The 13,960-nt window shown below is 52.1% G+C and overlaps 4 protein-coding genes across 4 annotated transcripts; 1 reads left to right on the forward strand and 3 right to left on the reverse strand.

Annotated features, from left to right (window-relative positions):
- Positions 1–101: 101 nt before the first annotated feature.
- Positions 102–2,088, reverse strand: BDQ94DRAFT_168799 (uncharacterized protein; the record flags this gene model as incomplete). Its single annotated transcript, XM_026771155.1, has 3 exons — positions 102–1,808; positions 1,879–2,004; positions 2,065–2,088. 3 exons carry the CDS (start codon positions 2,086–2,088, stop codon positions 102–104), a joined length of 1,857 nt encoding a protein of 618 aa, XP_026628149.1.
- Positions 2,089–3,142: 1,054 nt separating this feature from the next.
- Positions 3,143–7,024, forward strand: BDQ94DRAFT_168800 (GRAM and VASt domain-containing protein; the record flags this gene model as incomplete). Its single annotated transcript, XM_026771156.1, has 3 exons — positions 3,143–3,588; positions 3,658–6,260; positions 6,312–7,024. The coding sequence occupies 3 exons, from the start codon at positions 3,143–3,145 to the stop codon at positions 7,022–7,024; spliced, it is 3,762 nt and encodes a 1,253-aa protein (XP_026628150.1).
- A 925-nt stretch (positions 7,025–7,949) lies between these two features.
- BDQ94DRAFT_9710 (uncharacterized protein) lies at positions 7,950–10,203 on the reverse strand. Its single transcript, XM_026776950.1, has 4 exons — positions 9,479–10,203; positions 9,036–9,419; positions 8,906–8,980; positions 7,950–8,848 (listed from the first exon to the last, which is right to left on the reverse strand). The coding sequence occupies exons 1-4, from the start codon at positions 10,116–10,118 to the stop codon at positions 8,076–8,078; spliced, it is 1,872 nt and encodes a 623-aa protein (XP_026628151.1). The 5' UTR covers positions 10,119–10,203; the 3' UTR covers positions 7,950–8,075.
- A 625-nt stretch (positions 10,204–10,828) lies between these two features.
- Positions 10,829–12,075, reverse strand: BDQ94DRAFT_168802 (NADP-dependent oxidoreductase domain-containing protein; the record flags this gene model as incomplete). Its single annotated transcript, XM_026771157.1, has 6 exons — positions 10,829–11,124; positions 11,179–11,373; positions 11,427–11,540; positions 11,591–11,728; positions 11,780–11,858; positions 11,917–12,075. The coding sequence occupies 6 exons, from the start codon at positions 12,073–12,075 to the stop codon at positions 10,829–10,831; spliced, it is 981 nt and encodes a 326-aa protein (XP_026628152.1).
- Positions 12,076–13,960: the final 1,885 nt, after the last annotated feature.

The raw sequence follows: 13,960 nt of genomic DNA on the forward strand, positions 1-13,960 counted from the left end.
ATAATGACAGGACATAGTATATAAGTATCTCATATAGAGATAGTATGAATCCCTCGGACAAACCCAAGAATAAACATGGACGTAAAGATAAAGCAAAAGCACTAATCAGACCCCTCCCGCTCACCATTCGAAGTGTCTGCATTCTCCGTTGTTGTCGTCGTCTCTCCGCCCCCTGCTTTTGATGACCCGTCCTCTGTATCTGCCACTCCTTGCTGTGTACTCGATCGTCTACTACTGCTACCTGGCCGAGTAGTAGCACCAGGAGCGCCAGCAGAAGTAGTGGCACCAGCAGCAGCAGTAGCAGTCGCACCCGCCCGTCTCGACTTCGCCCCCTCCTTCAACTTCTCCCACCGCTCTCTATACCGGCCCAGCACATCGCGGAGCTTATCATTCTCGCGGCCAACTTTACCAAGTTCCTTCTCGCCGCGACGGACCATTTCCTCTAATTCCTTGATGCGCTGGTCGTAGTCTGTTGCTGGGACTGGAGGTGAGGAGATGCCGGCACCAACACCACCACCACCAGTAGTTGTGACTGGTGAAAATCCTTGCGATTGGTTATGAGGTTGGTCCAGGGACGGGACATTCTGAGTATGGTGCATAGCTCTCAAAGATTGTTGCAGCGCCATGGAGCTGGATTGGGCATTGACTTCCCACATGTGTAGCCGCTTGGATAGAGTATCTGATAGATGGCGGAGGGCTTGGTTCTCCATTTGCAGCTCTTCCATGGTTTTAGGGTTCTGGGTAAGTCGGGAGAATTTCTCGCTCTGACTGGTGTTGTTGTTCCGGGCTGCAGCCTTGCTGCCCATCGGTGCTGCTACTGCTCCGGAGAGGCTTTGGCGGAGTTCCGGGGAAGGAGGGGTCTCGCGGGCGTCGACGAAGTCTTCGTCGGCGGCGTCCTCGAAGCTGCTTCTTCGGGCTTCTTTTTCGGCCCGCGTCAGGATCCCTGCGTAGGAGACTGTGCCGCCAGTGGTGGGAACCACGTAGAAGGATTCGGCGGCGCTGCCGGTTCCGCCGCCCGCTCCGCCGGTGTTGTCTTTGATGGCTTGAAGGGCGGCGCGGGAGAAAAGCTTGTTGATGTCTGGTTCGGCCGTGCGGTCGGGGACGGCGTTGTAGCGGTCCGTTTTGGTGTCCGGGGCGGATTTGCGGCTTGTGGAGGGTTGTGTGGAGGATGGGTCGGTGCCTAAGGGGAGGCCGGCGAAGGCTAGGGGTGCGGAGATCTTGGAGATGAGGCCTTCGAAGGTGGAGTAGAACTTTTGGAAGGGTTCCTCGGTGAGGGAGGCTCGTGGGCGGGATGGCTCTGAGGGCTCCGCTGGCGCGTACTGCTGCGAGGTGATGTCGGTTGGGCTGGGCGTTGGCGGGATCCAAGGTTGTCGGGCGGATGCTGGGGTGCGGTGGCGCTCGCGCTCACGCTCACGCTCGCGCTCTCTCATCCCTTGCATCTGTGCGGTACCTCGTAGTCGGGACTCGCTTGTTCGGATCTTGCTTGGTCCGTCGGTCATCTTGGCTCCGGCTTGCTGGGGAGCGATTGTTGGCGATGCCGGAGAGGCACGGTGCGCGGGAATGCCTCGTGCGGATGCTAGGTTGCTAGCAATGGAGGACGACTCTCTAGATGGCAGACGAGGGTGTCCGGATAGCCGCGGGAGATGTTGGGGATCAGTGGTGGAGGGGGATGCTCTCGCCCCCGATTCCGTGGAGAGCTGGGCATTCGCACCGGTGTCTGCATTGCTTGGGGGATTCTCATGTTGAAAACGGAGGATCTGGGCCAGCTTTTTGTGATGTTGCTCGAGCAAGTGGAGAGTCCGTAGAGCCTGTGCAGTCGAGGAAATGAGCCAGCGTATAAGTGTGGGTGTAGATGCAGCAATGCGTCAAGAGACGTACCTCTTTATCAGAGCTATTCTGGGCTGCAGTGGCAAATTCTCCTGCAGCGAGGTCATGTTCCTCGCTGGCTGCTACGGGGTTCGACTTGCGAGTCTCGAGAACTGCATTGCGAGCGTGGGTATGAGCCTTGTCCGAAGGGGTTTGTCAGGCGGGATACAACGCATGAGATCGCGCAAGAAGACTTACCAAAGTCAGGGGAGCGGTCTCCATGGCTGTGGAGGTCTCAAAAGAGCAATAAATTTTCCGGAGCGAACTACCACACGCCACCCCGCCAAAGCGAGTGAATGTGAGTTGAATATGATCGGAGAGGAAAGATTAGGACATTAAGATAAGGGCCAAAGAAGTTACTATCGCTGGTGACGACATCCCCTCACCGCTTCGGGCAGATCACGCGGCGGTACCAATGGGACGGTAACATTACCTCCCATGGAACCAACTGCTGGAGTACCACTAAGTACCCTCGACTTTTATCCACTACCAGCAACTACCAGCAACTACCGGACTGCTACCGCTGCAACCCCCTGATTCCGGATCTTGGTATTGTTGTGACAGTAATACGCTGGCGCATACACTGTGACAGCTCCGGCACCACCGCAGTTCTATAATTATCCTGCTGCAGCACTGGGGAGTTTCACCACCGCGATCAAGATTAATTAATTATCCCAGATCTAAAAAAGAGACCAGGGGGAGAAGTCACAGTATATAGAATTACAGTTACAGAGGAACCTCTCAAGTTAAAATTATCCCTGCCGATCGCAGATACACCTTGTAGATATACATCCCCGGCGGAGAAATACGAGCGGGTGAAGGTCACCGGCGGTAATGCTCCGTTCACCGTGGATTGTCTGGCAGCTTTGCGGAGTTGCACTTCGAAGCGCCTTCGTTTCGCTTTCCTTCTCCTCATCGTCATCTTCCCCCCTTCCTCCCCCCCACCCCCATTTCTTTTTTTCTCAAAGACATCCTCTTCCCTTAAATTCTTCAGCAGAAGGGAAGCGAGAGGAAGGACATGCTGCGGGCTCTGCGACCATCTAGACGCAGTTAGACTAACTTCTCTCCCCTCTACGACCCTCCTTTTCTGCTGACGTTACTTTACTTTCTACATACAATGCATTGCTAGAGACGTCGACCGGTTCTGACCTCTAGCATGCGCACTGCCGTTGCTATCCAATATCCCCCTGAAATCTAAGTCAATTGTCCATTCACTTTCGTTCCTGTCTTTGCCTGTTCTCCCCTCACCCCCCGCTCTTCGATACGCTCATCCAACATGGAGGCCAACCCGATCCCCGAACCCCCGCCGGTTCCAGATACCGATGTACCCAGCATCAGCAAAGTGAATCGTACCAAGACCACTCCGGTTGATCTGGAGACAATGGGAAGTTCTTCCCGAAGCAATGGGCGCTCCTCAATCGACTCAACCTCCGACAGACCCAAGTCGCAAGCCGGCGAGGCTGATTCCGCCAAGGCAGGATCCAGCGGATTTTCGAAGCTTCTGGCCGCTCGACGGAAGAAGAAGAAGAAGGATAAGAACCAGAAGCAATCGGATGAATCGTCTACCCAGCTTGACACAGAGAGTAGCAAGGATGTCCAGGAGAGTCGTTCGACAGAGTCGCGCGACGGGCTTTCGACCACCTCATCAGTCGGCCACGAGCATCTGAGCCCCCCGGACCATGATACTCCTAACCTGCTGACAGACGATTCCGAACCTGAAAGGTGTGTCCCAATTCCGTTGCTACATCATCGGAAGACTGAACAGATGTCTAATTTGAATTTACCCCAAAGAACACCCCCTCTTACTTCTCACAACTCCCATGTCGGCTTTTACACCTCATCCTCCCCCCTTATAAGGACCACATCGGTAGACGAGACTGAAGAAGACGGTAATGGCGACGCGGAAGCGGCCGCCCCCGAGTCGCAACAGGAGACGGAGCGGCCGCCTAGCCAACATGGCTCGTCATTAAGCGTGCCATCGGACCGCGGGAAGAAACGAGGCATCTCGCCCGGACGTCGCTTCAAAAACGCCTTCGGCTCCAACCCGGATAAGAAAGCCTCTAACCGCGATCGCGCATCATCTACTTCTAGCTCCAAAGGCAGTAGAAGAGGCAGCTTATCGGCGAAGAGAGCTCAGACTGTTGTTGCTGAACCGCCACCACCTTTGCCAGCTCCCATTCGCACCGATCTTAAAGAAGACAAGCCACTCCCTTCTCTTGAATTTCCTGCTCCGAGAACACCCCCGCATACCGCCATTCCGCATCCCCAGACCACTGTAACTCCTCCCACCCCGAATACCGAATTTCCCAAGCTCTTCACCTCGCCAGATGTGACTCGATCGCCAGATTCTATCCACTCGAAAGACTCACCAGGCGGTATCGTTGTCAGCCCTTCGGGGAATATGATATCCCACCGACGTGTGCGGTCCGCCTCTGCTGCGAGCCACAAGCCCAGCAAGCTGTCGAACTCCATATCCGCGTTGGGCCCGACAGTTGAAGAGACCAAAGCAAGCGCAAAATCACCGGGCGCTATGCAAACCGGGTTCTTCTCCTCCGTCTTTTCCGCCGCACAGAACGCAGCCTCGACTCTGAGCAGTAGTCTTAACTCTCAGTCAAAGGGTCGCAATGTTACGCAAGGAGCTTTGAGTGAATCCGAGAACCAGCCTGCTAGTGAGGGAGCGCCTGGCCCGAGCCAGCCCATCAACAGCAAGACGGAAGAGAAAAAGCCGCTGGCCGTCGACACTCTGGGATCTGGCGACCTGGACTTTAGCCATCTGGATATCGCCATACCCCCCGGTGGTTCTGTCTCAACGCCGGATGGCGTTGTGATCACCAAGCCAGACTTGCCCTTGGAGAAGCGCAAAGTGTCACAACGCGATGAAGAAGCAGCCAGGCTTGAAGATAGTCGTGCAGCCCGAGCAGTCACAATGGCCTACGAAAAGCCCTCTGAGACATCGTTAGTTCCCTCGACGGATGACGGCCTCGACCTACAATCTAGTGCTTCTTTCACGAAGGAAGGCGCTGGCGACCAAACTCCACCAAGTGGCAGTATACTCGATGGGGAGATCGGTCATACTCGGCCCTATCGGAGTGGAAGCGTGCGAAGCCGGCTTGCCCGGCGGCGGCACCGTGGGTCCTCAGCAGCAACTACATCGACACTCGGCGCAATTGGTGCCAGTGCTATTACTCTGGGCGCTCCGGCTGCCAATGCCAGCATGCCCCGACTGACTGGCTTTGCTGTTGCCAGCAAAAAGCGAAACAGGGACTTCCATCAACTGTTCCGCAGTGTGCCCGAAGACGATTACCTAATCGAGGACTACAGCTGTGCCTTGCAACGGGAAATCATCCTAGCTGGTCGAATCTACATTTCAGAAGGTCACATATGCTTTTCCAGTAATATTCTGGGCTGGGTAACTACCCTTGTAATCAGCTTTGACGAAGTGGTGGCGATAGAAAAGGAGTCCACTGCGATGGTGTTCCCGAATGCCATAGCTATCCAAACGCTACATGCTCGGCATACGTTCCGCAGTCTTCTCAGTCGAGAGTCTACCTATGATCTCATGGTCAATATTTGGAAGATCAACCACCCATCCCTCAAGAGCTCTGCCAATGGAACCAGGGTCACGGATGGCACTGGCGATAAGACTGAAAAGGCTGGTGAAAGCGATGATGAGAGCGAGGAAGAAGACGAGATCTACGATGAGGACGAAGAAGGCGACAATGCTGATAGCCTCTTCGAAGCTGCCGGCGCCAGCGTCAATGGGAGCGACAAGTCCATGCCTACCAAGCCTGTTAGCCGCAAAGCTTCAGGTGCTCTCGCCAATGCGAATGGGGCTGGACAGGCTGGAGCCAACTCCAGCGGTGACGGGAAAGGCAGCAAGTCGGGCTCACCCGCTGATGGTGACACTGACTTCCCTGGCCCACCTACTCACCCTCCCACTGAGTATACTGATCCTGCGGGCCAATACGATAAGGTGGTAAAGGATGATGTGATCCCAGCACCTCTCGGAAAAGTCTACTCTTACGTCTTTGGAGCGCAGTCCGGTGCTTTCATGACAAAATTCCTTGTCGAGAATCAAAAGTCGGGAGAGCTCCAATTCGAAACCGGAAACAAGGGTCTCACCAACGACAGCCGCACACGCAACTATTCGTATATCAAGCCGCTGAACGGTTCCATTGGCCCTAAGCAGACAAAGTGCATTAGTACTGAAACTTTGGATTTCCTTGACTTGGAAAAGGCCGTGCTTGTTACCCTGGGCACCCAGACGCCTGACGTCCCCAGCGGTAATGTCTTTTTGACCAAGACCAAGTACCTCTTTACATGGGCGCCGAACAATCAAACACGATTTCTCATGACGTGTACCATCGAGTGGTCAGGCAAAAGTTGGCTCAAGGGTAGGTCCACTATATCGAACGACCCGCAACAGCTGTGCTAACAGAAAGCAGGTCCCATTGAAAAAGGTGCGATGGATGGCCAAACTGCATTTGGTAATGACTTGGTTGCTGCTCTGAAAGCCGCTGTTGTTCCTCGTGGCCGCACGGGCGGTGGCAAGGGCAAGGGCAAGGGACGGCGCAAGAAGAGCGAGGTCGCTCAGGAGGCGGCGGCTGCCGCTGCCAAAGCAGCGGAGGAGGAACGGGCGCAACAGGCGAATTCCTGGGGAGTCTTGGAGCCGCTCCATGGACTACTTGGGCCTGTTGTGGACACAGTCAAGCCTCTTTTGGGTGGAAACGTCGCAATTGTTTTAGTCGGCATTCTGCTCTTCTTGCTCTTCTTCCGCCGCCCGTCTCAGCCATCTGTGGTATCCCACGATATCGGGTGTCCTGGTTACTCATTACCCCAGCGTCTGGCCGCCTATGAAGAAATGTGGCGGCGGGAAGAAAGCGAGCTCTGGAGCTGGCTGGAAGACAGGGTTGGCATGGACGGACTAGCCATACCCACTGTCAGTCGGTCGACGGGATCTCGGACACAGCAATACTCTCGCAAAGTCCAGAGTGAACGTGCACTGGCCAGCAAAGTCAATGAAGAGAAAATGTCCGACCTCGAGATGGATCATGCTATCCGCACTACGCGTGAAAGGCTCGACACTCTCGAGAAGATCCTCCTCGACCGGCGATCCCAACCTGCAGCGGACCAGGGAGTCGTCCACAGCGAGCTGTAAGGCCGCACCAATAACAAAAAGTAACAGTCCATCTCCACATGGAGAATCGGGTTGAAAAAATAAACTCCATTTTGTATGGTGACCTCTCCGTCCCATACGTCCCTCGTTACCACAATTTTCGTTATTTCTCTTTTCATTTCTTGTCTTGTCAGCGAGTTGCGGTGTTAAGGGCGGTTACATTCTTCCCTTTCACGTGTTCCTTCTCATCATACAGTCGGATTCAAATCGAGCATCAATCTGGGATTTGTATGCTTAGTTTAGTATCCTGAGCGAGACATTTGTTGTTCTATTCCGTCACTCACTCTTTCTCTTTGTTCCACTTTTTTTCTCCTTTCTTCCATGTCTCTATATACATTCCTCCCCGGTCTGAACTGTGTGTGTGATTACTACTTGGCTCTGTGGAAAAGAGAGCACTTTGTACATGAGCACCAACTATTTACATGTCTATATATACTATTTCGACTCATACTGTCATTACCTTTGGTGCATTGATGGGGTTGATTGGCTTGTCAGTCAGTTAATTTGTAGGGTGATAAGTATCATAGTATATAATAACCAAGGTCTGCGCCGATGAAGTAAGAATTGAGTTACTACTAACTAGTAATCAAACCGCTAGTTTATTAGCTTTAACCAGTGTGTAGAAGTATGTATAGATAGCAACAGCCACTCTCGTCTTTGTTAATAATGCAACGTGTATATGCACATCAAGTAGGTAGCTAAAACGTCGCTGACGGACAGAAACACGACCGGAGGAAAAATAGGCAAATGATCTGCTCGTAATAGTAGAAACACGTGACATATATATATAACCAATAGTAGTAGTACAGAGATCCAAACATCCACTACATCATCTATGACAATTGCAGATCGAACATCCGTGTTTTGTTCGGTGGAAGCAAATATATAGAAAAGAGGATAAGAACAGTAAGGGTGCTGGGGATATCATTGTTAATCAAGCTAAGAATGGTTGAGTTCATCGTAAAAGTCGTGAAACGTGCAAGCAAGGGGGTTATAAAATTGAACGAATGTGTACTTTTGACCAAGTAGCATCTTATGATTCATACTCGTCTTCTCTTGGTTGTGAGAGTGACAGCTTTCGCTGGGAAGAGATCGAATGGGAACGTGACACGCCACCATTCTCGGCGTTTCGCCTCTCTTCTTCTTTCCGCTTCTTCTTCCGGATCTTCTTCATTGCTTCCTCGGTTAATTGCTGGCGGAAGAGGCGCTCCACGACGTCTTTCTTGCGAGTCATGCGGTCGCCAATCATGATCAGGACACCGCCGGTGATGTTGCAGCAGATAGAGCAGCAGAGGATGACGGTTGTCAGGGCGAAAGGGCGGACGTGGTAGCTGATGGCCCAGGTGCAGGTGCCTAGGGCGATCTGGAATAGAGAGTGGCAGTCTAGGAGGACCACGATGGCGATGAGGAGACGCATGGGGAATGCGTAGTGGGTAAAGGTTTCGTGGGGTTTGTAGAAGGTGTGGGATTTAGAGAGCTTGTTTTGGTGGTGAATGAGCTTTAGTTGCCGCACGGGGTCGAGGACGGTAAATTCATATTCTTCGCCTTTCGGGGTGTCGCCGAGTTCGACGTCGACGTCTGTTTCTCGTCGTGATGGGAGGTCGTTCTTGTTCTTGAGATCCGGGAGATGTCGTTTGCGTCGGATCTTCCATGTCAAGAACGTGTATCGAGCGACGAAGATCATGTGGTAGGTGTCGATGGCTCGGAACGGGGCCAGCCCGTCACCCATGATTGCGAACAAGGCTACAAGGACATTGTCGATGACGTTAATGATGTAGGATTGCCTGCCCCCGACATTGATCCAGCCTGGTATTAAGTTAGCATTCTGCTCGGTTATTTGCTGGGTAAATGACAGTCACGTACCAATGAGGAAAAGTACCCAGGCAAGACCGAAAAGCGTGATGAGTGTGGCATATAGAGTAACTAGGAATCCAAGCGCTGCGGAAGGGGTGGTCAGTGGTAGATACCGGAATCTGGAAGCGCTATAACTCACGCTTTGATACATATTTCCTAAACCCCTTCATCGAACGCTTAAACTTTGATCGTCGAGAATGCAGCATGTGCCGGACATGGTCATTAAGCTCTTCGATTTCTTCGGGGCTCCAGCCCGCAAGATTGCTCCCCTCAGGCAGCACAGCAAACCGAGGCTCTTCCCCCTCGCCGATAACAGATGTAAGTGTGTGTTCTATAGATGGACGAACTTCAGGCTCCTTTATCTCATCCGCTCGTTCCTCGTCACTTGTAGATTCTAGTTCTCTCATGGGTGATGGCGGCGAGAGCGTATAAGTCTGGTTGCGATTCAAAAGAGGCCCCAGATTCGGGATGAACAAGGAATTCTGAACATTCGTGAGGGTAGATAAGGCCGACACTTCCGGATCTGAAGGAAATTAGGCTACTATACCACGAAAACCATGAACCAGGTAATAGGTAGCTTACCAATGACGTCCAAAACATCAACAATATGAGACCGATATTCGTCGTCTACCTCATGGTCTTGAGCCGGAGCACTTCCACCAACCGTCGACGCGCGATTCCGCGTGAATCGGTTAACACCCATTCCACTTGCCCATCGCATGGGGGTCCGACTCCCTCGTCTTGGTATCTCCGGTAGCGGAGGGACATCCTCCGGCATTTGTTGGTTTGATGCCGAGGAAACAATGGGGTGCGACGTCTCCTCTTGCACCGGGCGCATCTGGCCGCCCGTCGTCACCCGTGCCAGAGCAGCCGGGTTGGGCGTAGACCATCGCCCAGGTCGGGGCTCGGAGTTGCTGCGACGACGGTTGCCCTGCCATGACTCGTCTTCAGTGGAAGCTGCTGGGATGGCAGGGAGAGGGGACAGAGTGGTCCCAGGGGTCCTGCTGGTATCGCCATTTTGTTGCGATTGCTGTGAGCGGAGCGTGGATAAATTTGCCTGCTCCAACGAAGGCAGGCGTTGGAGGCGAATGGACGGGCGGCGGGAACGCAGCGAGGCCGCACGTTGTCGGGGGTATGACGTCGGTCCGGGGGAGGGCGTGGCCGACGGTGGCTGGCCTTCGTGGGGAGCAGGCGAGCCGTTGACGGGCTCGATGGGGTCCATTGAAGCCGGCGTGCACGAAGAATTCTCACATGGACGACGGGGGTTTCTCGAGGGAAGGGGAGGGAAAAGAAAGTAAAAATCCAAGAGGCGAAGGATGAAAGTGAAAACGAAAGGGGCCGCAAAGGCTAATCTATTTAACTATTGGAGGATGGGATTTGCTGCCAGGAAGCTGCCGTGGTTGCGCCGTCGTGACTAAGCCAGTCAGCCATCACCACCTTAACTTGACTAGTGAACAAGTGGGTTTGCCGATCCTCCAAGGCTTGTCGTTGGACTTTCTTGTTCCTCCAGTGATGAAACTTGCAGGTGTGCGCTGTTCTTTCATCTTGGTTCATGCATCGGTGTATATATTGACCTGGAGCATAATTTTTTCAGCTGCAGTCATCGCTCTCTCAGAGAGAATAATCTTATTTTTGCCTGTTCTTACTCATTGCGGTCTAGCCCCCCGTGGACTGCCTTGGGCAACAACCGTGCGTCTCCCATTGCTGGATCCTCAATCGTCCACTCTTTGGGCCTCTCGTAATCAATCCTACACCACAGAAACACAAAGGACTTCAATTTGGCCTTTTTCCATGAGTATCGACATTATATACACATATTTTGTTCATCTAAATCCTTATCCCTGCAATGGCCTTCGATTTTCAAATATTAACAGAGTGCTTCGTCTGACTCGATGAAAACGATAATTCCCCACTTGAAAGACCCGACTCCATTCAGTGCCCAACCATAGCCTGGTGACGCTCATTATATCTATTTCCCTGTGGCTTGGCGGCATCAATGATCTTGCGCATCTCTGCTTTCTCCTCATCTGTCAAGTCAATCTCCCGAGAAGCCCAGTTTTGCTCCAATCGGTGGGCCTTGGTTGTGCCGGGAATGGCAATCATGCCTTGAGCTGCAACCCACGCGAGGGCGACTTGGCTGATAGAGCAGCCCTTCTTGTTTGCGATCTTCTTGATTTCGTCCACAATCTTCTTGTTGGCGTAGAAGTTTTCACCTTGGAATTTGGGGGCTATTGACGTTTAGTAGGCATAACAAGCAATACAAAATGGGCAAGGCAACTTACAACCGCGACGGAAATCGTCAGGTGCAAAGTCTTCGGGCGTCTTGAAGGGGAAGTCGTCCACAAGCCAGCCGTGTCCCAGAGGACTGTAGGCCACATAGGCCACTCCCAACTCCCTGGCGGTGTCGATCAGACCGTCCGTCTCGTGGAGAGTTTCAAAGGCCGAGTATTCAGCTTGGACAGCGTCGATCTTGGCAACTGGGGGAAGGTCAGACATTGGACAGCCATGAAATACCAGCAGAAGCACTCACTTGAGTTGGCCTTACGCAGCGTCGCAGCAGAGCACTCAGACAGACCGATGTACTTGGTCTTGCCTGCCTTGCGGATCTCATCCAGAGCTGGGATGGACTCCTCAAGGGGGGTGTCTGCCTTAGGTCAGCCAGTCTGAAAGAGTACATGGGTGCACAGCACGTACTAGGATCGATACGGTGGAGGTAGTATAGGTCAGGTGTGAAGCCTAGTCTTTCAATGGTTCCTTCAATGTATTCCTTGATGTGCGAGGCAGAGTTGGTGACGGTAAAGTTTTCAACTTTAAATCCGCACTTTGAGGCAACTGCATTGTAGTCAGTATCGTACTGCATCAGTGGGCTAGGTATGTACATACTGAAGATCTTGTCACGAACATTGTGCTTGCGAATGAAGTCTCCCAGAAGTTTCTCGTTCACACCCGCTTGGTAGATAACCTGAGTTCATTGGTTAGACACCTACATCTTACTAAAGGAACTGGCGGACTAAACTCACAGCGGTATCCCAGAAAGTGCATCCAAGCTCGATAGCTTTCAAAAGAACCGGCTCTGCTTCTTCAAGACTGAGGTTGCTTCCCAAGCCGAAGCTGAGGCCCATGGCACCAAAGCCAGGTGACGGGACCTGAATGTCTTGAAAGGGAAGTGTCTTGACCATGTTGACGGAGGATATTTGATATTTGATAGTGTTGATTGCTTGAGTTGTGTTCAAACCTCGAGGATTTGAGAATGCTTCGCTAGGAGGGGAGGCGGTTCTTATAGGAACAGCTGTAGGGTCATGACATCGCCCATGGCTCTGCTTCCGGGTGGACCCTGTCCTGTCCAGCACAGGCCTGTCATGGAACCCTTCTCTTGCCGATTAGCCATAGTAGCAATGGGATTCGCAGGATGGAGTTCGAGTTTCCACTGTTCTGTTGATTGTAGCTTCTCGCCTCCAGTATAGTTTCAGACTATGGTACCACAGATCGCATATGTGGGCAGCTTACACGCTAGCCGCGGGGAGTATCAAGTTGATGACCGCTTAACTCCCCCAAAATCCGTTAAATCCGACACAACCGAGGATCTGTCCATATTCTGCTGGTAAAGTGAAGTACCCACCTTGAAGTCATGATGGATATCATGGAAATGTATCATATCTCAAAAGCATGCTAAACCTCTTTCTGGTTCAGCGCATATGCAAGGGTCAGCTTTTAGTTCCAACTCTAGTGCCGATGCGGGGTCCATATCCAGCCAGTGGCAATTCTCCTTCCCGACAGATATTCCACGGAAGAGCTATATGCTGCCGGCAATCCTGCGAATACATAACGAGCCAACAGCCCTATGTCGATTGTGGATGTTTCTGAATATCCTATGAGGCTTCAAATTAACAGGCCGTGTTTCTCGCTGTACGCATCGAGGTTTAGTTTGTTCAATTAAAGCTCCCAAAAAGAAATATACCTCCACGAGCTGATGCGAGATTTGACCAAAACTGCTATATTGGGATTGTGTACAACACGGGTAGTCCATACTTGCTGGGTATGTCTGAGCCAGCTCTGAATAGCATGGGCTGTGATGCGTATCGCGCTCGATCCAACAGCCGCATACTTAAGCTTATTGGTTTTGGATAAAGCAGCCACATAACCTAAGCTCTGCTATCAGCAATATCTATGATTTACCGAGGTCTTTAAGGGATCTAGTATCTTCTGCTCGCACTCTGTCAATCATAGCACTCGGAATTGAGGAGGAAGCGAGACCGTCGCCGATTCAAACGTGGAGTCGTCGGCATATCATCGCTGTTCATAATGTGTGCCGTTGATGATAGTTGCGGCGCACTTGGCTGGCAACCTCATATTATGGCTGTCAGGATCGGTTTGATTCAAGAATCCACACAGCAGTGTACGCGCTTTATCCTATCAAGGACTAGATATAGGCCACTGTCACGCACATGTCTGCAGTACTATTTGATGTAGGCTCTAGCCAAATTGCTGTCAACACATAATGCGGCCACTTTTCCTCAAGGGGGACATATCATGGAACCACTAGATATGGGTAATTGTTGCTGTATGCCAATCAATGCGCACAGCGTTGAGCAAGCGATTTCGCTTGGTGCAGGGAATGAGAGTTCATGATCGATCGACCTGATAGCAATGGAGATACCTTGCCGTCTCCTGAAAGCGATGCCTTTGTTGGTACGGAAAAGAGAAAGTGAGTATTCTGGATGAGCTACTTGCTTGAATATTTCTCAGAGTGTGCCGCGACTGGCCCGTGACTTTTCTTGGGCACGTGGGGAGGCTCACAGTCCCCGCAAGAATGCTGATTTGGCTTGGGTAGTGGAACGAGTTATACACTTACAGTTGAAGATTCACACTCGCTTTTCTGTTTCCGGTGTGAATCTCCTGGGTGTTCCTATCGGAGATTATGAGAGCGCCGACTCCAAAGGCACTATCTCCGTTCATTGGATGTATTATACTAGGTACGATTTGTGGACAAAGTCCGTTGCGAGACCAGCATTGCATATCTATTGCCTATGGAGACATTCTAGCGGACAATTCACAGCATCGATG

Source organism: Aspergillus welwitschiae (assembly GCF_003344945.1).
Source record: "Aspergillus welwitschiae strain CBS 139.54b unplaced genomic scaffold BDQ94scaffold_10, whole genome shotgun sequence".
Classification (NCBI taxonomy): Eukaryota; Fungi; Ascomycota; class Eurotiomycetes; order Eurotiales; family Aspergillaceae; genus Aspergillus; species Aspergillus welwitschiae.